Source organism: Chiloscyllium plagiosum, unplaced genomic scaffold (genome assembly GCF_037043375.1).
Source record: "Chiloscyllium plagiosum isolate Xiang-an unplaced genomic scaffold, Cpla_swu_hap1 HiC_scaffold_48, whole genome shotgun sequence".
In the NCBI taxonomy this organism is placed as follows: domain Eukaryota; kingdom Metazoa; phylum Chordata; class Chondrichthyes; order Orectolobiformes; family Hemiscylliidae; genus Chiloscyllium; species Chiloscyllium plagiosum.
The window spans coordinates 12,330,044-12,356,867 of record NW_028270186.1 but is presented as its reverse complement, the minus strand read 5'-3'; the positions used below and the strand labels follow the sequence as shown (position 1 = coordinate 12,356,867).

Here is a 26,824-nt window from a genome sequence, read left to right as displayed (position 1 = left end):
AGGACAGGAATGATGCAAACACCAAACATCTTTTTGAAGTGCCAAATCTACAGGACTGGGCTCAGTTAAGTGAAATTTGACATTTTCCTTGCTTTCTTGCTTTGTTTGTGTCTCATTTTTGTTTCATTGATGAAGTTAGTTAATGGCAAGAATTTGTGTGAAACTGGAAGTGGACCTGTGTTGGGTGGCATTTGAAAATTGAACCTTCAAGTTCAGTGGTGGGGTAGGGGTGGGCACTGCTGCTCAAAAAGCTCTGTTCTTTTCCTGGAAGTGCAGCTCAATTGCAGCTTGTAGATGCAGAGACATTTGTAGACATTAGGGCTGGGCAGTTATGGCAGAAGGCCTTTAGGCATTTTCCAAAAACATTTCTCAGTGTGTTCAACAACTCATGACTGATGGTCATCATATTTTTCCATGACCATGTTTTTCAACATTTATCTAGTTGGCATTCTAAAAATCTGCACAACATAATTGCATTCAATCCTTTGCAAGTTGTGGGCACAGTGGTTAGCACTGCTGCCTCACAGCGCCAGAGACCCGGGTTCAATTCCCGCCTCAGGCGACTGACTGTGTGGAGTTTGCACATTCTCCCCGTGTCTGTGTGGGTTTCCTCCAGGTGCTCCGGTTTCTTCCCACAGTCCAAAGATGTGCAGGTCAGGTGAATTGGCCATGCTAAATTGCCCGTAGTGTTAGGTAAGGGGTAAATGTAGGGGTATGGGTGGGTTGCGCTTCGGCGGGGCGGTGTGGACTTGTTGGGCCGAAGGGCCTGTTTCCACACTGTAATGTAATCTATTCTTGAAAAGATTAGTCATGTGCCCCATCGTGAAAGCTCAGAAGCATTCTGCTTTCCAAAAAATTTTAGGTATGCAATTATTCCCCACAGTGGAATGATGGCACCATGTCTCAATGACTGCTGTTACTGCCAACCTTGAGAGCAAAGCTTTGCTGCTAAATGTGAATACCCTTTACTATCCAGCATTAGTGTAAAGCAAACCCGCACTGTAACTTGGCAGAGAGCAATCCAATGAAATAAATCCTGACATTGTCTGATCGTGTAAATTGCTGAGTAGCAAGCCAACAAGTTAATTCTGCATTTCTCATCGTGAGTGCTGAAACTTTATTGCTGGAACAGCACAGCAGGTCAGGCAGCATCCAGGGAACAGGAGATTCGACGTTTCGGGCACATGCCCTTCTTCAGGAATGAGCAGAGAGTGTTCAGCAGGAGAAGATAAAAGGTAGGGAGGAGGGACTTGGAGGAGGGGCGTTGGAAATGTGATAGGTGGAAAGAGGTCAAGGTGAGGGTGATAGGTCGGAGTAGGGTGGAGGCGGAGAGGTCAAGAAGAAGACTGCAGGTCAGGAAGGCGGTGCCGGGCTGGAGGGATTCGGCTGAGACAAGGTGGGGGGAGGGGGGATGAAGAAACTGGTGAAGTCCAAGTTCATCCCCTGTGGTTGGAGGGTTCCCAGTCGGAAGATAAGACGCTCCTCCTCCGACCGTCTTCCGACTGGGAACCCTCCAACCACAGGGGATGAACTTGGACTTCACCAGTTTCTTCATCCCCCCTCCCCCCACCTTGTCTCAGCCGAATCCCTCCAGCCCGGCACCGCCTTCCTGACCTGCAGTCTTCTTCTTGACCTCTCCGCCTCCACCCTACTCCGACCTATCACCCTCACCTTGACCTCTTTCCACCTATCACATTTCCAACGCCCCTCCTCCAAGTCCCTCCTCCCTACCTTTTATCTTCTCCTGCTGAACACTCTCTGCTCATTCCTGAAGAAGGGCATGTGCCCGAAACGTCGAATGTCCTGTTCCCTGGATGCTGCCTGACCTGCTGTGCTGTTCCAGCAATAAAGTTTCAGCTTTGATCTCCAGCGTCTGCAGACCTCACTTTCTCCTCATCGTGAGTGCACATTGGAATTTTTTTTAAAAACAAGACTGCATTGATAAAAATGACACAACATCAGGCTATAGTCTAACAGGTTTATTTGCAAGTTCAAGCTTTCGGAGTGCAGCTCCTTCGTCAGGTAGCTAGCTAACAAAGCAGCAGCGTGCCGAAAGCTTGTAGTTCCAAATAAACCTGTTGGACTGGAACCTGGTATTAGGTGAGTTTTAATTTGTTCACCCCAGTCCACATCTTGGTAAAAATGGTGATTGTTTTGTGGCAATGAAGGCAGCATCACTCTTCCAGTGACAAGTGGTCCTCAGCAAACCCAATTGTTCAGCCTGGGAATGGTGACATGGAATTTAGTTGAATCCCACTGGTTCTGGATTACTGTTTTGAAATCATCACGAGCCAGCCACAGCTGAGCAAGTATCACTTTGACCTCTGAAGGCTGAGGGTTCATATGTTAGCCCAGAGGCTTGCACAGAGCTGTGTTGTCTTTTGGAGGTGATGTTTTATCAAGGCTTCCTCTCACCCCACAGATTCCATGGCACTCTTTCAAAGGAATGCAAAGGATATTCCTTCCAAATCTTGCAAAATAGTTATTCCACAACAAACCAAAATAAAAATTGTGTCTTTGATCATTACCACATTGTTGTTTGTGGTAACTGATGCATTTCCTTATTACCATAGTGCCTACGCTTCAAAACCACTTTGTGAAAAGCTGGGGAAGATCCTGAGGTTGTGAAATAAGCTATATATATGCACATTTTCCTTTTCTCCATCACATCTGCCACTGTGTTGTTTGGTCAAATCCTCTTCAAAGAATAGACAGGCAGGAGGCTGGAAGAACAGCAAGCATCAGGAGATGGAGAAGTCAACATTTTGGGTGTAATCCTTCTTCCAGACTGGGATTACTCCCCTTACTGGGTGTAAGGGGAGCTGCAAATAAAGAGGGTGTGGGGGAACAGGGTGGTAAGCTGGGGATAGGTGAACACAGGTAGAGGGTATGACCTGGTTGGTCAATGGGAGGAATGAATCTGGTTGGTGGCTAGAAGGAAGGGTCGATGAGAGGAATGAAAGGGAGGGGGAGGGGCTGGGAAGGGAGCCAGGTGATGAGAAGGGAGATTATTTGAGATTGGAGAACTCAATGTGGAGTCCTCCTGGCTATAGGCTGCCCAAGCAGAAAATGAGAAGTTGTTCCCCCAATTTTGGTTTGATTAGTTGTGACAATGGAGGAGGCAAAGAATGGTCTTGTCCAAAAGGCAGTGGGAAGCTGAATTAAAATGGGCAGTGACTGGGAGGTCAGGTTGGCCCCTGCGGGCTCGGCTGAGATGCTCGGTGAAACGTTCCCTTAGCTTACGTTCGGTTGAAAATGAATCACAACTCACACACAAACGTGCAAACACACGCTTCATTGCAAAGACGATTTTGAAAGATCAATCATTGCAAGTATTTCAGATCATTCCTCCAAAAAATAAGATTTTGAAGTAGTTTAATGCAACAAAAGTTCAACAAACGTTTACTGACCTTTGCATTCATTCGGAATGAAATTTGTCAAAATTACAGGAACAATTAGTTATTGTCGGTCACCACTGAATTACAGTGATTGGCAAGAAATAAAACTTTCCCAATGACCCAGATGTTTCCCTTCCCTACCTCCCACATTGGATTAGGATAATCCATCAGTTAAAGAAATGCGAATGTGTTTTATTGGTGTCTGAGCACAAAACATCAAATAAACGTGTACAAATGGTTACAGTCACACTTTTTCTCCAATTTTTAAAATGTTTCTGAAATGATACATTGAACAACAATCAGAGAAGAACTGAAATAATTAATATAGATCTATGCAAACATGGAGTCACGGACAGAGATCCAGAAAACATTGTTGTGGTGATGTTAACCAACTAAAGCTAGATACAGAATCAGGCTGGGAATGGGAGGATAACCACAGAATTCACCAAAACAATGTATCATAAAAGAAATGGGTTTAAAACAATGCTCACTGATCTTCACCTTTCAGTATATCCGTTTTAAATTCACAGTGTAGTACATCCCAAAAAATGGGATAAATCAGTTTGAATGCTTTATTTTTTGGCCTCATGAAGGCAACCTTAACTTGCATGCAAAAATCCTTTTTTTTTTGTTTGGCAAAAGGTAAATTGAAGATTTTCTGTCGTAACAATAATTGCTTACCAGACCATGTGCATGATCACACACTTGGTCACTTGATTCCAAAATGGTCATCTTTGCAATGTTTTGAGGGACAGTATTGAACACATTTCATGGATATTAACCATATTCTTTTAGAAATACCACTTTCATGAGCTTTATTCATTGCCCCTAAAAGTCCATCTGCATTACTTGCTTTGGCTAAATTATCAAGAGTTATTGACCAAGCATCATGGCCAGACTGTCCTTGAGCAGGTCTGAGGCACGCGCTGTCTGCCTGTCCTTTCAAGTCTGTACTTTTGCTGTGCATAGTTCTTGCACATAGGATTGGGTCCAGGGAGCAATGAATTTCAATGAGTTGCAGTCCAATTGATATATTACATCTTTCATTGGGCCTGAGCAACCAATGTTTAGTTTGTGAATAGAATGATGCACAAATACAATATTGGTGCTATCATAATCTTGCAGAGACATACTGGTTTTGTTGGACTTGTGGCATTCTCAGAAGACAACTTACTCATAGCCACAGCCTAAGTTGTTAAAGATGAGTTATGGCAGAAATGGCACAGCTACTGGAAAAGCAGTAAAGTCCCTTCAATAGTGAACCAGCGAGTTAATGGGTTTGCACATTTCCACTCACGTTGCTGAGACCTTCGAACCATTTATTCCTGTCCAACTGGAACCAAGAAACCACTGGGATTTTTTGAATCAGATGTCATGTTTACTGACCTAAATGACTTGTAAAATCTAAAAGCTGGAAGGCTTCTCAGCTTTAAGTTATGAAGTAAAAACAGGTATTGCTCCGTTTGGTCTTTTGTCTGTTGAACACAACAGAAATTAAATATGCATGACTTGCTAAAATCACAACACTGAAAGTCAGCATGCTCTGAATTTGATGTTCATAACAAGTGAAGATATACGTGGCCAACTTGCCATTTCATTATTTTAGTAACCATGACTTCAGGATAGCTATGAAGCACAATGGTAATTTGAGAGATGTAGTTTTATTCTTGAAATCATATTTTCTTTTCCATTCATCGTAAAACTTTGATAAAAGTAACTGGCTGTTACCCTGACCTGCCCAGAAAGCAGGCACACTCAAATTAGCTACTTTCCTGTAGTTCTTGGGTCATACCCGAAGAATGAAGGGAGAATTAATAACCACAAGTCTTTCAGCTTGTGTAGATTTATCTGTAAGCAGATAATCTGGCTCAGAATCACTGACACCAAGCAACACCTGGTCAAGTGAGAAATGAAAGAAACGTTCAGCGGCCTAGACATGAAGGAGCAAAGTGTCAGCAGTCTGCACATTCTCTCACCCTGCATAAATTCCTGCATTTGCATGTTCAGATTTCATTCTTTCTTCCTGGTCAGGATAGATAGGGAGCGCCACTACCCTTTATAACTTGCTTTACATTCCTGAGGTTGTAATTTCGAGTCCTGACAGTCAAATCAAATCTATCAGATCTACTCATAGAAAGCATGTTAAGATGTTAAGATCTCAGCTGGGCACGTAGGTGCATCTCTATTTTAATGTTTGGGTATTAAAATAGAGAAAAATGTATCTTATCTTATTTTTGATTGTTTAAACTTGGATAAATCAGTGATGGTGCATTGGGTTTGCCTTCACCCTTTTTTAAAGGAGGGTGGGTGAATTTTGACTTGACTCTCAAATGAAATTGGTCTTGGTGAGTTGATTGTTTATTATCCTATTGTCCCTATTTTCATTTCAAATACTTCAATGAGGGATAGAGAAGTAATGCAGGCTGTCAATTTGCCAACTCTGTTTTAACACCATTGCCAAGTCAAAACAATCCCTGATTTCTCAAATCTAAAGAGAAAAATGGAATCACAATGTTCTGCAACAACCATTTCATTGGTACAACTGCAGAGACTGCATGAATTAGTACTGTGGCCATTCCTATAACAAAGGGGTGGCAAATGCAGTGTTCCCCAAGTGGGAGTTGCTCATTGATCAGCAATGCATTTTGCAGGAAGTACTTACTGCAGAATTGAAATAGTTTATGAACATAAAGTGAGAGGGGACCTAAAAGGACCTAAGGGGCAACTTTTTTTTACACAGAGGGGGGTGTGTGTATGGAATGAGCTGTCTGAGGAAGAGGTGGAGGTTGGTACAATTACAACGTTTAAAAGGCATCTGGACGGGTATATGAATAGGAAGGGTTTAAAGGGAAATGGGCCAAATGTTGGCAAGTGGGACTAGATTTATTTAGGATGTCTGGTTGACCTGGATCGAAGGGGCTGTTTCCATGCTGTACATCTCTATGACTCTATGACTTGAATTGCAAGTATCCAATTGAACAGTAAATTGAGTTAAGTGAACTGTAAATGTCCTAATTGGCCAATCGTTGGGGAATCCCATTGATGTAATCTTCACTATCCCCAGTCTTAAATGGCATTTTCACACATTGAGGCATTTAATTTTGGCTGAAATCAGCAAGTTGAGAAGTGGTAGTTTGTGACTGTTTGGGTTTGAGCACACCTCCCCCACCTTGTGCTCCTCCTTGAAAATATTTGTTCAGACAAACTGATGGGAACGGAAAAGCTCAAAGCTACAGATCCCAGATGTTCCACAATCAAAATGCAGATGTTCACAAGGATTTATGGTTTATCACCAGCTCTCTGCCCACAGCAACAGAAAGCCCCAGTAAACATAGAAAGAAATATAGGTTCTATGTAGAAAAGATGCAGAAATCATGAGCTCCCCACAGGAATTTGTCAAGAGTGAATTCACAGAGAAACATAACATGCTTAGAGAAAATGAGGAGAAATTTCTTCACACTGAGGAACAGAGGTGTTCAGAACTTAAACAGAACCTCTGAAGCAAATTCACAGGAGCTTGCAAAAAGGCAATTGGAAACATACTTGAATAGGATTACTGTGTTGAGCCGTGAGGGAAAACAAAGTGAGGTTAAGAGGGAAGTGGACATGCAGACTCAACAAAATAACCTCCTTCTATACTTTAAGGTTCTACAGTTCACAGAAGTACAGTCATTCCCATTTTCTTCAACCATTTGCCCTTCCTTGTCTAAGGTTGTCAATTGATGCAATGGTGTCACCTTAGCTAAGTGTGTATTCAGAGTAAACTTGCAGCGAAAGTCATAGCTGCTTATCCTGGGTAGTATTGTAATGTAATTCACCTCATGTCTATGTGTGGGGTTCTTTTAGGGATGGGTCACCAGACAGTGGTCAAGTTTAAAAACTAAGCTGAACTCTTCCACCCCACCCCACCCTGACCACCACCACCTGTGAACAACTCCTGGGGAGTGGATTTGAAAATCCAATACATTTTTGCTCCAGGCTATAGAAAATCAAAATGCAGACCACCATAAGTCTATGTGTGTACTCCTCTACGTATCAGCTCTTTGATCAATCATCAGAGCCAGCTCTCAATCAGTCACCACAAAAAAAGGTACCTCTTTTTTCACTCCACTCTAGTTTGTGTATTTATGTCCCCACTTTTTAATGCCAAATCCCTACATTCACCTTATGGTAAAAAGAAACTCTATGCTGAGCCTGAGAGTACCCTACAGTGTAATTAGAAGTAACAACTTTTGGTGAATGGTATTTTCAGACATTTGTGTCTTTGAATTGGAGGACAGTTACATTGACACATGCAGCTTGCATAATTCTCAATTAAGAAAAATAAAATGTCTGTAAATGTTTTGATTCAGAATTTGAATTGGTAAATGATTGTATAGAAGCACAATGGCTCAGTGGTTAGCACTGCTGCCTTCCAGCATCAGGGACCCATGTTCGATTACACCCTTGGGCGACTCTCTGTGTAGAGTTTGCACATTTCAGTGGATTTTGTCAAGTAGCTCCATAACACAGACTCTCCTCAACGGTCTGTGCCCCAGGGTGCACACCGAGAAAAACATCAACTGTGCCTGGAGGACCATCAACTCAGTGAAAGACATGCTTTAGTCTGCTCGAACCCTGCTGATCTTCCAGTGTAAGGAGGTGATCTTGTCCAAGTGTTGCAGACTGGCACATTCCACGATCCAGGACTACCTGCTGAGGGTTACACTAAAGCTTGGGGCAGCTGCCACCAAGGCAAAGTAGGCAAAGACCATTGTCTGAGGTCTTTCTGCCAAAGATAAATGGGGGGGGGGGGGGGTCTGTTCAGTTATCGGGCCCTCCTGGTACCTCAAGTGTATACAAATAGGTTTCTTTGAGTAAGAAACACCGTGTGTTTGTTTTTTCTACATTTGTAAAAACTGTGTCGAGTGACAATGTATACGTATAAAATCTTTTCTAATAAATTAAAAAAACAATGAAATGGTCGTGTTCCAATGGGCAAAAAAGAGATAAAGGAAAAGTTAAATTCCATATATGTAAATGCATGGAGTGTAGTGAACAAAACTACACTCCATGCATTTAGTGAAATAATTTGCATGATTCTCTGAAGGTCGTCAGGAAACTTGAAACAATTGTTTTCAAGGCTGATAGGCACCTTGGATTTATAAATAGAGTCAGAGTATAAATGCAAGGAACTGATGCTACACTTCTCCAAATTATTGGTCAGACGACATTTGAAACATTATGTTTAGTTCTGGGCACCTTATTTAAGGAAGGATGTTAAAGCCCTGGTGGGAGTGTAAAGGAGATTTACTAGAATGACACCAGAAATGAAGGATTTTTGATACAAAGTATGGTTGGACAAAAATGAGCTCCTTGGAGTACAAAAGATTAAGAGGTGACCTCATTGAGATATTCAAAATGATAAACAATTTTAATTGGGTAAAGAAGGATATTCTGTTTCCACTATTTGGTATGTCAGTAACGAGAGGTTACAATTTCAAGACTGTCAGCAGGAGAGCTCGGAGTGAGATGAAAAGAAGTTTTTTGATTCAGAGATTTATTAGGACTTGGAATATGCTCCTGGGAGAATGGTGGAAGCAGATCCATAGAAAGGTTCAAGAGTGAACTGGATGTATTTCAAAGAGATGAACTTCGAGAGCTATGGAGTTAAGACTGGAAAATGGGGTGAGCTAACTGGGACTAGCTTTTGGAAGCCAGTATAGACACAATCAAATGGTGTCCTTCTGTACTGCAAAGTTCTTTATTCTATGAAACTAAACGATCAGCATGAAACCAGCATTCTGTCATCTCTGCATAAAGTGAACCATCGATCAACACAATGTTTACTTTTATTTCCTTTTTCAAATCTGATTCTCTGCTCTCTTTTCCTGAAAACTCTTTGCTGAGGTCCAAAGTTAGCAATTTAACAGTGCCTCATCCTGCTGAGGACTGTTGATGTGCAAATCTCAGCACAGATCATTGGCAGGATAGTTATTCTCTGGGGCAACACAAAATCCAAGTCATATTTGACATTCCTCACATGAGTGTATCCTAGCAATGTGAATCTGGACAAACTGTTTCCTCTTCCTGAATATAATTTACTGTCAAACTTTGTTTTGTAATTTTCACCACCGTAACCTCTCTTGACATCCATGCTATCTTCCTCAAAGGCAGTAAAGGCTGTCTAAACAACAAAGAAATAATTCTGGCTCTCTTATTTTCCTACTTGATCTTTCCTATGCAAACAAACTTGCGCCAAAGAGTACAAATTAGTTGAGAATGGGATCAAGTATAATCCTCCTAATTGATCGTGCGTCATTGCAATTTTTCACTGGCTGGGCTCTCTACCTAGGAGAGGTTATAGAACTGAGTCGCAAAATATGGAGCTGTTTTCAATTGCAATGTCATGATGGACTCTGCCTGAACCTTAATAATATATACAGAACAGTGGGAGCGCAAGTCCCACTAATCAGTTGTTTAGAAATGCTTCCGGAGGAACAAACAGAAAACAGTGCAGGGAACACTGAGACAAAATAAATGTTTGTTCAATGCCTTGCCTGAGGAAGGAAAAAGCAGGTATAGGACATGATGATTCTGGGACTGGAACAACTTTTTTTCTTGACGCACTTCTTCCTTGAGAAACTGACCCACGTCCATTTGCAGAAAGGCAGCAACAGAGATTTAAGAACTGCAAATAACACAGTTAATTGACACAATTAAGGAATGCAGAATCCAAATTCCGTCTCCCTCAATGGCTAGAATGTTGCAGCACTTGTCTGTGCTTCTGTGTTTTCCACAGTGTTTCAGTGACAAATGTGCACAAAGGGCTTAGCTACACCTCAGGAACGTAAAAATTGCTTCAATTTTAATACATTCCTCATCATCAGTGTATCACAGAGACCCATTGGCTGTGCTAGGTCGTACTGGGCCCTTGGGTGGCTTGCATTTCAGTTGCCAGAATCCGGCCATGCTGTTATCCTGTTGAATCGAGTAGGAATGGAAATGTAAAGAGCAGCCATACAAAAACATGATATAGCTGCTTTCTTGAGCCTTTAGTCTCCAACATTGTTTCCTGACTTTACTCGGTAATGAAGCTTCAGCAAGGACACTGGCAAGCTAAGCTGTTTACAAGCAGGCACTTTTATCCAAAATGAAAACTATTTGAGTCACTAATCCTAGACAGAATGAACAATGGGAAAAGACAAGTTTACTGTTATTAAACATCTGTTGTTCGGATGCCGTCATCATCAACATTGTACTGGAACTGATGCTCCTTTTTGGGTGCTGGCTGTGACCTGTGTCTGCGGCGCTTCCCCTGACCATTCACATCTTCCTTCATTGACAGCTGTGGTTTGGGTACTTCAGGTGGTGTTTTCAGGGCACTCTCATTCCTGCCCACTTCCTCTACTGGAGACATAAGTGGCTCACCAGTACCTGGCACAGGAGTCCATGGCTGCCATGATGACACCACGGAGGTAGACTTGGAGAGAGGTCGTTTTTCTTCTCCTTGGGGCTTGGAATTAGACTGAGGCCATAACAACACCGAGGGGGATGGGTTTGATGCAGTCAGCGAATCAACTGGCTGTGACGAAGAAGTTCTGCTGATGAAACTGGATTGAACCGGAGCCTGTGAATGATATTAAACTCATGAGGAAAGGGAACATAACATCACCGAAATTTCCTTTCTAAATACCATGCAATCTGTAAGCCTCTCAAAAATGATGAACTGGTTATGATCCTCTGGTCCTTGCAAAAGGAAAATGTTGCAGATGCTGGAAATCTGACAGAAGGAAAATGAAAGCTGGAAAAGCTCAGAAGGTCAGGCAGCACCTGTTGAGACAGAAACACAGATAATGTCCCAGATAGTTTCAGGACCTCTCATCAGAAATACTTTGATGAAAGTCCATTGACCCTGAAACAATAACTATTTCTCTCCATAGATACTGGGCTTTTGCAGCATTTTTTTTTGCTCTTATCTCTGATCCTTGCAGTCTGCCCAGAAAATTCTGTTCCTTTGCCCATCACACTTCATACACTGCCCAACTGATCTAACAGTAATTATTCTGTCTATGCAAATGCACCCAAAGCAAAATGATCAGGCAGAAAATTGTCAATGCTTTCATAGTGTTTGATAAATTTCCATGCAATTATTCACAAACCATTTGAAAATAATGAACTCTTGCTGCAAAATCTACTTCTCAGAAAATGCCTGGCAAACAGCATCAAAAACTGTGCATCCCCTGCCAAAACGACCATGGTTGACACTTCAAATCAGCTGTTAGAAAGTGATTGCTCTGTGACCTTATTTGCTGCATTTTCAAGTTAATCATATTCCATTGAGCTGCAAAGCCACAGCTTGAAATAATGAACAACCATCTGCATTTTGATCATACTCCTGGCACTTCAGTCAATGGGTAACTGACTGGTCAACAATCACAGTTGTTTCCTTTTCCCTTACGATTTGGTATGAAATGGAATACTTCGTTCGCAGCTTGTCCAAACCAACAACCAGCCCAAATGCTTATGTGCTGTTAGCAGATGGCAGAAATAAAATTAGAAAATGGCAAGTGGATTTATCATTTGTATGGCATTCTTATATGTGGAGCATGGGCATTTACAGTGGTAATTTCTTTCTGCTCACTCCGTTTGAATGGCCAGATTTTGGGCTGAGAATAAAGATCGGATGAACAGAGTTCACTGTTATTATGCAACAAATTATGCAGTCACTTCCAGAGTCTGCACACTGTGCAGTCAAAACACAGAACTCCTGATGTTGCTGTTGTTTTCCCTGATCCTCCAGAGGCTACCTAAAACCTGCACCACACCAATAAAATCAGAATGAGATATCAGCTCAGACCATGAAGCTGTGAGATTTACAAACACTGAAGAATAAGTTAGGGTGTGTCAGCATTAATGCTGAGATGAATTTTTAAATGATACAGTGAGTCTTAATCATGACTGAGTAGCATCTCTGGCATTGAAAATTGAGAAATGTTTAGTTTAGAGATTTCAGAAATCCCATTTTTTTTCTCATTATTTTACTTTTGTTTTGAAATGATTTGACAATTAATTGAATAATCTAATTCATTTCATGTATTAGGCCCTGCATGTCTCAGTAATGATTCTTCAAACTGACTGTCTGAAGATCCATGCTGTTGCACCTGAGCTGGCCTTAGAAGTAGGAATAACTCAAGATGGTTTGCCCTCTAGTTTTTCTCCATGTTTGGATGCTTGAAATGCGGTGGTCTAAAATTTCAGAATGGACACTGCTTCAAATCTATCTAAGTGAATGAGAAGAGTTTCAATGAATCCTCACAAAAATAGTCATTCAAAATTAACAAACTGCAGCTTGTAAGGTGCCATGGATTTTTTTTCAATTGTTCCTACATGGTGGATGGCCATTATTAATTGTCCCATATTCCTAATGACCCACAATCACCTGATGGAGCATCGTTCCAAAAGCTAGTGTGCTTCCAATTAAACCTGTTGGACTATAACCTGGTGTTGTGTGATTTTTAACTTTGTACACCCCAGTCCAACACCGGCATCTCCAAATCATGACCCTTGAGAAGGTAGTGATGAGTTGTTTTCTGAAGTTACTGCAATCAATGTGATGCAGGTACACTCACAGTGCTGTTAGGAAGGCAGTTAGACTCAGAATTTTATCGAACAGAGGAATACCAATCAGCCCATGGTGTCTGTACCAGTTCCTGAAAGAGGTACCCAGCTAGTTCCATTCTCCAGCCTTATTCTCGGTAGCCCTCGAAATTAATCACTTTCAAATATATATCCAGCTTTTCTATGAAATGTTCCACGGAATCTGCTTCCACACTCTCCTCGGCACTCTAATCCAAATCCTCACAACTCTCTGAGTAAAAAAGGCTTCTCCTCATCGCACTCTGAGCTCTGTTGCTGACAATCTTGAAATAGTGATTCCTAGTTAGTGAAATACCAAGAAATGGAAACTGAAAACTTTCTTTACCCCTCTTAAAACTGTTCATAATTTTGAACATCTCAGTAAGGTCAGCTTTTAATTTTTTCCGCTCCAAGGAGAATGAGCCCAATTTGATCATCTTTCTGTGTGTCTAAAATCCCTCATGCCTGCCACCATTCTAGTAAATTTCCTTTGCACTCTCCAGGCCTTTAAGATCTGTCCTTAATATGGTCTGACCAATGGTTTGTTCAGTTCAACATCACTCCTTGCTTTTATACCCTTTGCCTCTCTTTATAAACTCAAGGATCCAAGAAGCCTTCTAAACAATAGTTTCAACTTGCCTAGCCACCTTCAGAGAATTATCCATTTGAATTCAAAGGTCCCTCTGCTCTGATATTCCCCTCAAAGTTGTACAATTGAGCCTGAATTGTCTGTGTTTCTTCGACTAAACTGCATTACTTCACATTTCTCTGAAATGAAATTAATGTGCCAGGTGTCTACCCATTTGGCCAACTTATCAAAGTCCCTCTGAAGTCACACTTCACGTTTCTTCCTCGCTTAGTATCATATGCAAATTTACAGATTTTGTCTTCAACACTGATCATTTATATAAAGCAAAGAAAGCAAGGATCGCAACACATACCCCACGTAACATCACTTTCAGCTATCTCCAATCTGAGAAATGCTCATCTATACCCACCTTTTGTTTCCGATGTTCTAGCCAACTTCTGATCTGTGCTGCCAAGGACCTATCAATCGCAAACATTTCTAATGTGCAAACCAACCCTGCCATGTGGCATCATATCAAGTGCTTTCTGAAAGTCCAAATATACAACATCCATAACACTGCCCTCATCCATTCCCTGTGTCACCTCATCAAAGAATTTAATTAAATTTGTCAGACATGATCTACCCTTGACAAAGCCATGTTGAAAGTCTGGTATGAATGTATTTTTCTCTAAGTGTATATTTATCTTTTTCTGTATTATGGCCTCCTTCTGTCAGGGCTTATGCCCGAAACATTGATTCTCCTGTTCCTCGGATGCTGCCTGACCTGTTGTGCTTTTCCAGCACCACACTCTTGACGCTGATCTTCAGTATCTGCAGTCCTCACTTTCTCCTCCTTCAGTTTTTCTACTATTGATGTTGAGCTGACAGATTTGTAGTTCCCTGGGTTATCCCTCCCCGCTTTCTTCAACAACAGTGTCACATTTGCAATTGTCCAGTCTCCCAGGACTGATGCTGTGTTTAGAGGTGTCTGTTCAGAGAGTTCAGGGTTTAGGTATTTCAGGTATGATAGAGAAAGATGTGAAAGGAGTGGAGGAGTTGCATTACGATTAAGGAGAATGTCATAGCTGTACTCAAGAGATGGCATCTTGGAGGAGTCATCCAGCAAAGCAATATGGATAGAACTTAGCAATAAGAAAGGTGCAATCACTATGATGGGGTTCTATTATAGGCTTCCCAATTATCAGCAGGAATTAGAGAAACAGATCTGTAAGCAGATCATGGAAAGATGCAAAAACAACAGGGTTGTGGCACTGGATGACTTTTCATGTCCCCGGTATTCACTGGGACTCCTTTCGTATCAGAGGCTTGGATAGGCAGAATTTATTAGGTGCATCCAGGAGGGATTTTTGAAACAATATGTGGATAGTCCAGCTAGGGAAGGGGCCATATTAGGTCATGAATTGGGGAATGACCCTGGTTAAGTGATCAAAGTTCCAGTGGGGGAGAATTTTGGAACAGTGATCAGAATTCCATAAGCTTCAAGATAATTATGAAAAAGAAAAAGGCTGGTTATTGGGTGGAAGTACTAAACTGGGGGAAGGCTAATGATAATGGTGTTAGGCAGGATCCAGAAAAATTGGATTGGAGGCAGCTGTTTGAAGGTAAATCCACATCTGACATATGAGAATCTTCTAAAAGCCCAGTTGATCAGCATTCAGGACCAGCATGTTTCTGTGAGGATGAAAGATATGGATGGCAAGGTTTGGGAATCTTGGATGATGTGAGATGTTGTAAGTTAAGTTAAGAAGTAAAGAGATGAATATTAAGGTTTAGGAAATAGAAAGCTAACAAGGCCCTTGGGGATTCTGAAGGAAGCACAAGAGAACATGAAAAAGAAATTAGACGGACTGGAAGGGACCATAAAATGTCCTTGGCAAATACGATTAAGGAAAATACCACAGCATTTTATACATTATAATAGGAGCAAGAGAGTAACTTAGAAAAGGGTAGGTCCACTCAAAGAAAAAAAGAAATAATTTTTGTGAGGAGTCAGAGGAAATGATTTGAGGTGTTTAATGAGGTGTTTCACTGAGGAAAAAGACATAGATAATGGTAAATTTAGAGAAAGGTTTTTTGATGTTAAGGAGGAGGATCTGTTGGGTGTCTTGAAAAACATTAAGATAGATAAATTCTAAGGGCCTGATAGAAGCTACCCCAGAATACTGAAGGAGGCAATGATAGGTGATCGCTGGGATCTTGACAGAGATCTTCATATCGTCTTCAGCCACAGGCAATGTCATGGAAGACCAGAGAATAGCCAAGGTTGTTGCTTTGTTCAGAAGGGCAACAGGGATAATCCAGGGAATTAGTGGCCAATAAGCCTTACAGTGGGAGGGAAATTATTGGAGAATGTTCTTAGGGACAGGATTTTATTTATCCATTCAGGGATAAGTGTTTCAGTGGTTAGGTCAACATGTATCTTCGAACCCTAATTGACCAAAAGACAGTTTAAGAGTCAACCACACACATAGGCCAGACCAGGTAAAGATGGCAGTTTCCTTCTCTAAAGGGTATTAGTGAACCAGATGGGTAATCCCCTCAACAAATCATAATGGATCCATGGTCATCATTAGACTGTTAATTCCAGAGTTTTTTTTACTGAATTCAAATTTCACCATCTGTCATGGTAGGATTTGAACTTGAGTCCCCAGGACATTCCCTTTGTCTCTGGATTAACAGCCTAGTGATAATTTCACGAAGCCCTTGCCTATCCTACCCTGCCTGTTCTTCCTATTAGGTTTACTAGATTTAGCTGCTATCTTCTCTTCAAACACTCTAAATGCTGACCTATTGCCCTGGTTCCTACTGCCCTGTTTATTAGTTTTGAGCATTAGTTTAAACCCTCCAATTCTACTTCAAATGGACTGATGTAGTTCAAGAAGGCAACACACCACCACCTTCTCAAAAGCAATGAAGAATGGGAAATAAATGCTGGCCTGGCCAGAAGTGCCCAGATTCTTGAATAAATGAAAAAAAAATTCAACTTCACTTGCATTCTTCTCTCCCTTTATACCATCATTGATACTTCCAGCAAGCTCTAGTTCTCTTGTTTAATCCTGCCATCCCTCTCGCCACCTGTGACTGTCCTTCACACTGACTTATTTGACAAAACTTTCAGTCACCTTACCTAATATCAATGTCCAAATGCAACAAGACTAGGTAATATGAAGTTTGGGCAGAAAAGTACCAAGTAGCTCAGCTTTAAGAAGGTACTTTGGGATTCACCTTGGCTTCAGAAATGCCAAGTGAATGCAAGTGTTGTCTTTGCTTCTGATTGCCACTCACAAACTTCTGCTGATGTGAAGTTCAGGAGACTGAAGTCAGCTTCAAAAACACCTCTCCCCCTACCCCACCCAAACATATCACAACTGTATAAGTTGTTTACTCACATACATGAGTACATGAAGGTAACAGAAACATGAAGGGCACACAATGGACAGTACTGCAACTCTTCCTGAGCCACCAGCTAGTGGCTCTGAAAAGGAGAAAGCGGTGTGAAGTGATATGAGCAAAATTATATATTACACATACTGAGCAACTAGTTAATTTCTTTTCAACTCTCTTTGTTTACAACATAAAATCTATTATCACAATTTCATTACCACATTAGAAAAGCAGCATTTTCCTGAAAGATGCTACTCGGAGTGCCATTTATCCTACAGTATTTGTGCAGCCATGCCAATCAGCAATAATATAACCGCTGGCACTTCAATATAGCCTTAATGTATTTTTAATTGAAAATTTTATCTTTACTAAGCAGTGGACTCAAACAAATCAAGTATTTTACATGTAAGAGGGAGACGTACTGTGGGATTGTTTGAACACTTGACTGCCTTGATTGCCTGATTGATGGCTTTCATCCAGCTTTCCATTTCCTCAGGGCTATCTGCCTGTTTGTAGAAAACAAAACAGAAAAATGAAATTATTTCAACTTCCGCACACACTCAAGGACAGAAGTTGTCTGTCACGCAGTTCCATTCAATTTGTCCCCTTACCCAATCTCCAAGCCATCCTGACCAATACTGACTGCAAAGTGGTTCAAGCAGTGCTCATGTCATGAAAAATGCTTTATGAAATCCAATTTTAACTTTTTTAGAAGTAATATTTGTGATACATCTCTTATGTACAATTACACTCAATCTAGAATAATTCATAGGAACAGCAGTGGATCATTTGGTCGTGTCCTTCCTCATTGCAAATTTTAATATAAATAAATATTGTTCTGTGCATGTTGGCCGTTGTTTACATTACACCAATATCTACACTTCCTAAGTCCTTCAATGTCGTTAAAATGCTCAGATAGGAATCTTATAAATGCAAGTCTTACTTTTTAGAAATAGCATAGGTTGGCCAACTTGTCTTTTACAATTTTGTTATTTCAATACGACACTAATTTAAAAATTAGAAATAATTGAGATACGCATCACAATAATTCCTGTATTGGATACAAAACCACTCACATTGCAATGACTGCTCTGGAGATTTCTAAATATTGGTTTGGTAGTTTTGAGTGTGTGGCTTCTGTGCACTTGAGTTGCATCACCAAACAGCTGAACACAGCAAAGTAACGACAAGGAAATTATAAATGTTGGACACCTCTAATGTGACAATCAGTTTGGACTCAATGATGAAGAAGTTACTGACAGACAAAGGCACAGAACGAGGTAGCAATACTGTGAGAAATTTCAAGGTCTTTTTTTTTGCCTACCAGGAAGTCAACGTTTAAATGCAGTGAGTGTGGTCACCCTCAGGAACTTTCACTCAGGATATACCCACCCATACTATTCCAGGCACAGGAACTGGCCTTTTTTAGCACACTGCAAAACCAACATGGTTCCTAAAGACCTATTTATTTTTTTAAAAAATCATCAGGAATTTAATGCGAAGCACAGGTACAATGCTGCAGTTATAGTGCAGAACCATGTCCTGAATAGATTCAGCAAATCTGCCTACTTCACCCATGCTGTGGGATCCATGATGTTTGCATTCAGGTTTTGACAAACCTTTTTTTTTAAAAATACAGTGCTTTCAATGATTCTACTGCCTGGATTGGTGTCTTTGCCACTGAAAAGCTTGATACAAATCATAAACTGGCAGTTAAAATCTGGCCCATCTCTACTTTCAGCCATGAGCTGTAATGCATTTATTGTATAATTGGGAGACAGGGCTGGTACCAACAATAAGGAGTGAAGCTATTTACTTAGATACTGTACTGTGCATGACCTTCACTGGAAGGAATGTCACTGACTTGAGACAAATGATTGGCTGGAACTAAGATTGAAGCCTCAGTTTGAATCAGGAAGACTGTTCAAGGCAAGATGGACCAGTTCCTGCCCTTCAAATTCTGCTTCCTTTTGTATACGAGGAACCTCAATGATCCAGCATTCGATTAACCGAATTTCGGATGATCCAAACAGGATCTCAAGGTTCCGATGCATGGCTAACCATGTTATTTGGCATCGATTATCCAGCAATTGATTATCCGAACAAAATACTCCCAGCCGGTGTCCTTCAGATAATCGAGATTCCTCTGTATTTGTTATGAAAATATGAACAAGAAGCAGGATGAGGCCATTCAGTCCCTTGAGCCTGTCCCACTGTTCGATAAATCTTGGTCGATTTGATTATAAACTAAAATCTGTATTCCCGTCTACCTTGATAACCTTCAAGCCCTCTGCTTAACGAGAATCTATCCACTTGTGCTTGCAAAATATTTTCGAACTCTGCGTCAGGAAGAGAGTTCCAAAGACTCTAGAGACTCAGAAAGAAAAAAAGAACAAAGAAAAAAGGCGAACCCTTATTTTTAAAACAGAGACCCCCTAGTTCTACATTTTTTTAGCCTTTCAAGACCCCTCATGGTTTTATCTATTTCAATGTTTTATATCATGGCTGCTGAAATCTAGTATAACCAAATGACTGTGGATAGGAACAGGGCAATAATTTTATTTTTCCCTGAATTCCCCACCAGAAAGAGCATGCAGCTGTGGATGGCTCCTATCACCACCAGAACATGCAACAGTTGGTCCCCTCCCAAAATAAAACAGAAAAACACCATGAGTGAAGCAATAACAGCTGAGGAGGAGGAACAAGGAGAGACACTGAAGTGATTAATTCCTTAGTTATGAAGTATTATGCAACAGGCAGAAGTCAGAGAAAGTAAATGCAATGAAGGGTTGGGGTGGAAGGAGCATTTAATGGAAAAATAAACATGGATTGTATGGTTAACGGGACTGCTCCCAACTTCAATTGCCGTGGCTGTCATTGAAATTAACATAGCTCAACGAAGGACCTTTTTAAATTTAATATTTCTTCAATCATCTGGGTTTATTTTATGAAGTCATTCAAAGGGAAATTATGACACAGTTGCGAGAAGACTTTTTTTTGGATTTACTGTACATCATGGAAGATTCACTAGTAATTCGGAAAATCTGTCTGCAGGACAAATATGCATGTAATGAATGTGAAAGAACGTTGAGAATTACTTGACAAAGTTCAGCTTCCTTTTCCTATTGTACAAGTGTGCACCCTGGTGGTTATAAAAGGATAGACAGCATGAGGACAGTCTCCCGACACTTCAGATGCAATTTTGTTTCTTGACCATCACATGGTGCTGTTGTACTTTGTAATCCATTTCTCCAAATAGTTACAAACAGCAAACAAAAATGAGGAAGTTACTTTACCTCGCTTAGGAAACAACGGAGAAAGGAACAGAGGTGAGAATGCTGAGATTGAATGAAGAGGGATGGGGATGCTCATGGGGATACATTGAAGAACTGATTGTCTGTTAAGCCTTTCATCTGTTAGAATACAGTGATAGTTTCACTTCTTTCATGTGTAAATCACAAAACCCTTTTTTTTAAAGTTGCATTCTCGGGTTAGCTGTTAACAATGGTGATAGCTAGACAATATGTTGAAGGTTTTAGCCCCTTGTGTTCTCTGTCTATGACCTGATGTTTAGATTGATTCTAATCTAAAAAGTGAGATAACAGAGTTTTACATAAATTCATGCAGTTTTTGAGCTCAGAGTTCCACATGAATGTATGTAGTTTTTGAGCAAAGTGCAATGTAACTCTGCAGTACAAAAAATTCACCACACAAAATATATGTGTGCATGTGGGTCTTTGTCTGTCTGTGTGTGTGTCTGTCTGGGGTGGGGGTTGTGAGTGTGAGAATGTGTGTGTGTGTGTGTGTAGTGAGTGCAGAGTGTCTTAAGTCTGTGAGGGGGTGCATGTGTGGGAGTGTGTGTGGGTGTCTGTGTGCGCGTCTGTGCGTACCTGTGTCCGTGTGTATGTGAGAGTGTGTGTGTGTAGGAATATCTGTGTGTGTGTGTTTGTGTGTGTGTAGTGCAATGGTGATCACTGTAATGTGACATGAACCCAAGGACCCGGTTGAGGTCCTCCCTATGGGTACCGAACTTAGCTATCTGCCTCTGCTTGGCCACTTTCCTCTGCTGCCTGTCCCGAAATCCACCTTGGAGGATGGTCACCCGAAGGTCCGAGGCTGAATGTCCTGGACCACTGAAGTGTTCCCCAACTGGGAGGGAACCCTCCTGTCTGTTGAATGTTGTGCGGTGCCCATTCATCCGTTGTAGTAGCCTTTGCTCAGTTTCCCCAATGTACCATGCCTCCAGGCATCCTTGCCTGCAACGTATAAGATAGACAATGTTGGCTGAGTCACATGAGTACCTGCCATGTACAAGGTGGGAGGTGTTCCCACGCGTAATAGTGGTATCTATGTCTACAATCTGACACGTCTTGCAGTGTCCACCGTGACAGTGTTGTATGGAGTTGTCCTGAGAGCCGGGCAGTTTGTTACGAACAATGATCTGTTTGAGGTTTGGTGGTTGTTTAAAGGCAAGTAGTGGAGGTGTGGGGAAGGTCTTGGTGAGGTGCTCATCCTCATTGATAATGTGTTGCAGGTCACGAAGAACATGGCGTAATTTTTCAGTCCCTGGGAAGTACTGAACAACGAAGGGTACGCTGTCAGTTGCAGCCCGTGTCTGTCTCCTGAGGAGGTCATTACGGTTCCTTGCTGTGGCACGTCGGAACTGGCGGTCGATGAGTTGAGCATCGTACCCTGTTCTTGTGAGGGCATCCTTGAGTACTTCCAGGTGTCCGTCACGTTCCTCCTCATCTGAGCAGATCCAGTGTATGCGTAGGGCTTGTCCATAGGGAATGGCTGTTTTAATATGTTTTGAGTGGAAGCTGGAGAAGTGTAGCATTGTGAGGTTGTCTGTGAGTTTGTGGTAGAGTGTGGTGCTGAGGTGTCCGTCCTTGATGGAAACACACGTGTCCAAGAATGAGACAGACAGTCGAGAGTAGTCCATGGTGAGTTTGATGGTGGGATGAAACTTGTTGATGTCACAGTGTAGTTTTATCAGTGACTCCTCGCCATGGGTCCAGAGGAAGAAAACATCAATGTACCTGGTGTACAATGTCGGTTGGAGATCCCTGCATAGAGAAGAAATTTTGTTCGAACCTGTGCATAAAAATGTTGGCATATTGGGGTGCAAATTTGGTCCCCATGGCTGTTCCGTATGTCTGGATGAAGAATTGGTTGTCAAAGGTGAAGACGTTATGATCGAGGATAAAGCGGATGAGTTGTAGGATGGTGTTTGGAGACTGGCAGTTGTTGGTGTTGAGTACTGAGGCTGTTACTGCGATGCCATCCTTGTGGGGGATGCTGGCGTAGAGTGCGGAAACGTCCATTGTGACGAGGAATGTTCCCGGTTCGACTGGTCCATGGGTGCTGAGTTTCTGTAAGAAATCCGTAGTGTCGCGACAGAAACTGGAGATCCCCTGTACAATAGGTTTCAAGATGCCTTCCACAGCCAGAGAGATTCTCACATAGGGTCCCATTTCCCGACACAATGGAACGTCCCGATGTGTTGGCTTTGTGTACCTTTGGAAGGCAGTAGAAGTCGCCTACACGAGAAGTACGTGGGATGAGGGCAGTAGGGAGCTCTGAAGGACTGGATCCAAAGTTCTGATCAGTGTGTTTAATTCTCGGGTATGTCCTTTGGTCGGATCAGCTGGTAGTTGCCTGTAGTGTTCCTGGTTGTTCAGTTGTCAGTACACTTCCTTGCAGTAATCTGTTCTATTCTGAATGACAACGGCTCCTCCTTTATCTGCTGGTTTGATGACAATGTTGCGATTGGTTTTGAGAGCCTGGATGGCATTGCGTTGGGAACGAGTGATGTTTTGCTCTACCTTATAGGTACGGCTGATGAATCTGGCATTTATATATTTCCTGACAGTTTGAGCATACATGGCAAGCCCAGGGCAGCGGCCCTCCAGTGGGGTCCATGTTGACATCTTCTTTGGTCGCTCCTCTACAGATCACAGGGATTTGCACCCCAATATGCCAACATTTTTATGCACAGGTTCAAACAAGATTTCTTCTCTATGCAGGATCTCCAACCGACATTGTACACCAGGTACATTGATGACATTTTCTTCCTCTGGACCCATGGCGAGGAGTCACTGATAAAACTACACTGTGACATCAACAAGTTTCATCCCACCATCAAACTCACCATGGACTACTCTCGACTGTCTGTCTTATTCTTGGACACGTGCGTCTCCATCAAGGACAGACACCTCAGCACCACACTCTACCGCAAACCCACAGACAACCTCACAATGCTACACTTCTCCAGCTTCCACCCAAAACATATTAAAACAGCCATTCCCTATGGACAAGCCCTACGCATACACCGGATCTGCTCAGATGAGGAGGAACGTGACGGACACCTGGAAGTACTCAAGGATGCCCTCACAAGAACGGGGTACGATCCTCAACTCATCGACCGCCAGTTCCGACGTGCCACAGCAAGGAACCGTAATGACATCCTCAGGAGACAGACACGGGCTGCAACTGACAGGGTACCCTTTGTTGTTCAGTACTTCCCAGGGACTGAAAAATTACGCCATGTTCTTCGTGACCTGCAGCACATTATCAATGAGGATGAGCACCTCACCAAGACCTTCCCCACACCTCCACTATTTGCCTTTAAACAACCACCAAACTTCAAACAGATCATTGTTCGTAGCAAACTGCCCGGCTCTCAGGACAACTCCATACAACACTGTCACGGTGGACACTGCAAGACGTGTCAGATTGTAGACATAGTTACCACTATTACGCGTGGGAACACCTCCCACCTTGTACATGGCAGGTACTCATGTGACTCAGCCAACATTGTCTATCTTATACGTTGCAGGCAAGGATGCCCGGAGGCATGGTACATTGGGGAAACCGAGCAAGGCTACGACAACGGATGAATGGGCACCGCACAACAATCAACAGACAGGAGGGTTCCCTCCCAGTTGGGGAACACTTCAGTGGTCCAGGACATTCAGCCTCGGACCTTCGGGTGACCATCCTCCAAGGTGGACTTCGGGACAGGCAGCAGAGGAAAGTGGCCAAGCAGAGGCTGATAGCTAAGTTCGGTACCCATAGTGAGGGCCTCAACTGGGACCTTGGGTTCATGTCACATTACAGGTGATCACCATTGCACTACACACACACAGATATTCCTACACACACACACTCTCACATACACACGGACACAGGTACACACAGACGCGCACACAGACACCCACACACACCCTTATAGACACACACACTCCCAACACATGCACCCCCTCACAGACTTAAGACACTCTGCACTCACTACACACACACACACACTTTCTCACACTCACAACCCCCACCCCAGACAGACACACACACACAGACAGACAAAGACCCACATGCACGCAAATATTTTGTGTGGTGAAGTTTTTTGTACTTGCAGAGTTACATTGCCCTTTGCTCAAAAACTACATACATTCATGGAGAACTCTGAGCTCAAAAACTGCATGAATTTATGTAAAACTCTGTTATCTCACTTTTTAGATTAGAATCAATCTAAACATCAGGTCATAGGCAGAGAACACAAGGGGCTAACACCTTCAACATATTGTCTAGCTATCACCATTGTTAACAGCTAACCCGAGAATGCAACTTTAAAACAAAAGGGTTTTGTGATTTACACATGAAAGAAGTGAAACTATCACTGTATTCTAACAGATGAAAGGCTTAACAGACAATCAGTTCTTCAATGTATAATTTCAGTTACATCACACTGCAAATTTTTGCGATAAATTCTGTGTTACGATCGAACCCTCCACAATCACCTGATGAAGGAGCGTCGCTCCGAAAGCTAGTGTGCTTCCAATTAAACCTGTTGGACTCTTACCTGGTGTTGTGTGATTTTGAACATGGACCAGTTAGACTGAATGGCTAGTTACTATGCTGTAAATATTAAGTATAACTGAAAAGCAGAGATGCACTGTCAGTTCTCCAGCCAAAATTACCCCATAACTGCTCATGGAAAGGAGAAAAGCTGATGACTTGTTTAATTTACTCTTTGTGAAACTGGCAAAAACTGGTTGCCATATTTGCTTATATAACAGTGACTCAACTTCCTTGAGTGTAATTCCTTGGCTGTGAAGTATTTTCGGCCTTGCTGAGGATGTAAAACGTGTTCTTCTTTCCTAACTTCTCTAACAGTCAGAGTGGAATGACAGCAGGGTTTGGGTAAGGGTGGAAGTGACAAGGATTTGTTTTATAACATAGGGGTGACTAACAACAAAATTGTTTTAACATGTTTATAATCCCCTTCAATCACTTCAAATTGTGAATTGAGAACAACTTCACATTTTCCATCTGAAAATATTCACCCTCTGATTATGGAGTGCAGCATAGACACAATGGGCCAAGGGACTTCTTCTGTGCTGTGTTGTTTTATAATTCTCTGGTGATAGTTTACAGCAAGGTCTGGCTGTAAGTTGTTGATGAATTCAGTCAGGGCACTGATTCTTCCATCTTATGTATCATGCAAGAAATTATCATAGAAGCTGACTTAAAACTGATGAGAAAAAAAAGCATTGATTACTTTAAGTTTCTTGTTCAAAATTTTCAGTTCCCTGCCCTGTTGTTTTTGCTCTTTTGCTCTATTGATTACTCCTGTTGGTCACAGTGATAATGAAACTGCACTCAGGTACAGGCATGCAAGTAGATTTAAAAATTTTTGTGAAAATTACCTGAATGTAGAAAGTTCGAGATGTTGTGACAATTTCAAACAGATTATCCCTCATCAGTGCTTGACTGTGTGGAGATGGGTGAAGAAAAAATACGGACAAAATAAGTTATGATAAAAGGTGAGATAATACATTATATTTTAGCCAAAGCAAGGTCTGATGTCACAACAGTGATAAAGTACAGATATACCTAGATATACTGTATATAAATCAATTTTCAAACTCCATCATCTGATTTTAATATTGAGGACTTCCATGGAATGAAATGATTTTAACAAGGTAAAAAACACTGATTTCAAATGGTCATAGCAGTTATCTGATTACAGACTGGCCAAATCAGGAAACCAATGTTTAATAATATAAATGAAGACTGCCTGAAGTAAACTTAGTATTTATCAAAAAACTATTGTAACCAACTCAGATAGGCTTGAAGGAACTCTCATCTCTTATTTTGATTTACACCTGAATAATGAGTTTCACAAAGTAGAGATGAAAGATGTCACGTTGAAAAGTGTGGTGCTGGAAAAGCACAAGAGGTCAGGTAGCATCCGAGAAGCAGGAGAGATGTTTCATGCATAAGCCCTTCATCAGGAACGTGACAAGTTTCAGTCTTGGAAATAACAAACTTGGACATCAGACCACACGTGCTGACTTATCTTTCAGGCAATTCCTTTGGCAGACCAGTGAGATAAGATTTTTGACTGCAGTTGGAGAAAATGCTGACTTGGCCTTTCAAGAAGGAAAAATGCCTGGTGGCATTTATATGAAAGAGAGGTAATAGCCCCAGTGCAAAAGAATATGTTTAAACATTTGTTATGGCTAACCCAGGAAGTTGAAAAGTGGGAAGCTGATTCACTCCTCACCGTCTGCTCATAACACAATATACATTTGAATCCCGGAATAAATGTGTCATTATTTGGACTGAATTCATTTATAGAACTTCTCAAACAAGTAACTTCATTTACCTGCAACTACAGTTCTGAGCTTTTTGTATGTCTTTGAGTGGTATTGCTCGAAGTGGTTCTTTTTCCTGCAAAGGCACAATTGAAATCACACAATCAGTTCTGAAAGTAACAATGAGATGAACGTTTCAAAACAGGTTTCTCAATCCTCGAAGTGATGCAACAAAAGCA

General features: G+C 41.7%; 1 protein-coding gene across 2 annotated transcripts in view; it reads right to left on the bottom strand.

Annotated features, from left to right (window-relative positions):
- Positions 1-3,358: 3,358 nt before the first annotated feature.
- The window catches only part of LOC122543126 (pleckstrin homology domain-containing family A member 2-like), a 111,083-nt gene continuing 87,617 nt past the window's right edge, over positions 3,359-26,824 (bottom strand). For both annotated transcript variants that reach the window (XM_087984423.1, XM_043681467.2), the window contains 4 exons: positions 26,657-26,721; positions 25,695-25,758; positions 17,412-17,495; positions 3,359-11,007 (listed from right to left, as the gene is read on the bottom strand). In XM_087984423.1, the coding sequence (XP_087840549.1) occupies positions 10,597-11,007; positions 17,412-17,495; positions 25,695-25,758; positions 26,657-26,721 (624 nt within the window). In that variant the 3' untranslated portion in view covers positions 3,359-10,596. The remainder of the gene's footprint in view (positions 11,008-17,411; positions 17,496-25,694; positions 25,759-26,656; positions 26,722-26,824) is intronic.